Consider the following 1,402-nt stretch of genomic DNA (forward strand, 5'->3'; position numbering starts at 1 on the left):
GGCAAGTTTGAGCAAAGGGTTCAGATCACACATAAAGTGGTCTATGACGTTAGGGCCACAGAAGGGTAATGGGATGATAAAGAGGATCTGTATGGTTGCATGAAGAAAGCCTCCCACCCACACCACTGCCATTAACTGGCCACATACCCGCCGATTCATGATGGTCGTGTAGTGCAATGGCTTGCAGATGGCCACATAGCGGTCATAGGCCATCACCGTAAGCAGGATGACATCAGCACCTCCAAAGAAGTGTTCCCCAAAGATTTGGGTCATACATGCATTGAATAGGGTGGTCTTCTTTTCACGGAGTGAATCTACGATCAACTTGGGGTTATTGACCGAGGAATAGCAGGCATCAATGAAGGAGAGATAGGCCAAGAAAAAGTACATGGGGGACCCCAATAATGGGCTGGCAGTGATAGTGACCAGAGTGAGCACGTTTCCTACCATAGAGACGATGTAGATGGCCAAAAACACAACAAATATGACTTTCTGCATCTTTGGATTCTCTGTGAGCCCCAGTAGAACAAACTCTGTCACGTTGTTCCTATTCTCCATTATTTCATATTATGGTTAATTATATTACCTGAAAAGAAAAAGCCTTTGTGATTAATGCAGCCTTGAATTTATTAAGCTTCTTCCTCTAGTAAATAATAAATTCCTAGATTCTACCAAGTCATGAATTCTTATGGGGTTGTTGAGATAAGTTCTGAGTTCTTGAATACTACTTACATTATCTCCTGGGTGAAGATTCTGTTGCATGTAGACATGAGAAACTTTTGTAAACAAATAGGTAGAAGACCATATTTGTGCACATAATCACCCGAGATGACAAAGCCTAACAGAAAGTAGTGCATCATACACAGAGTGGCAGCTAAGTAAGAAAAGGGAGATGGAACATGATGTAAAGTCTATGAATGCAAAGTTAAGGAGCTTTCCCTTTACTCTTAGGAAATGGGGAACCATTGGCACAAATTGAAAATACAAGCGGAAAAATGAAGAAGAATTTGAGGAAAGGGGAATGAGGGATATGATTTTAGTAAAGATCTTACTGTGCCTTGGATGAAGTGGGGTGAGGTTCAGTAAGGAGACAGAAGGCAGAGACAGAAAGCCCAGTTAGGAGATTATTTATAACAGTTGACATAGGAGGAACAGGGCTTTGGTGGTGGGTATGTAAAGAGAGTATACCGAAGCTGCTATAAATATAATTCATAATGCTTGTTATCTAAATACAATAACATTACAATTGCTAATAATTTTTATATACCTCAATAACTGATTTCTATGTTCGTGGCATTGTAACGAGTGCTCTCTATATATGATCCTACTTAATATTGGTAACATCCTGTGTGGCTGGTATTATCTCATACATTTTGCGATGAGTAAACAGTCTCAGAGACTT

General features: G+C 40.2%; 1 protein-coding gene across 1 annotated transcript; it reads right to left on the minus strand.

Annotated features, from left to right (window-relative positions):
• Nucleotides 1-3: 3 nt before the first annotated feature.
• On the minus strand, nucleotides 4-558 carry LOC121026660 (olfactory receptor 4C46-like; the record flags this gene model as incomplete). Its single annotated transcript, XM_040469456.1, has 1 exon — nucleotides 4-558. A coding segment is annotated over exon 1 (555 nt), but the record flags the coding sequence as incomplete, so codon positions are not given.
• Between the last annotated feature and the right edge of the window lie 844 nt (nucleotides 559-1,402).

This window comes from Herpailurus yagouaroundi, unplaced genomic scaffold (genome assembly GCF_014898765.1).
Source record: "Herpailurus yagouaroundi ecotype Mexico unplaced genomic scaffold, PumYag 151003, whole genome shotgun sequence".
NCBI lineage: Eukaryota > Metazoa > Chordata > Mammalia > Carnivora > Felidae > Herpailurus > Herpailurus yagouaroundi.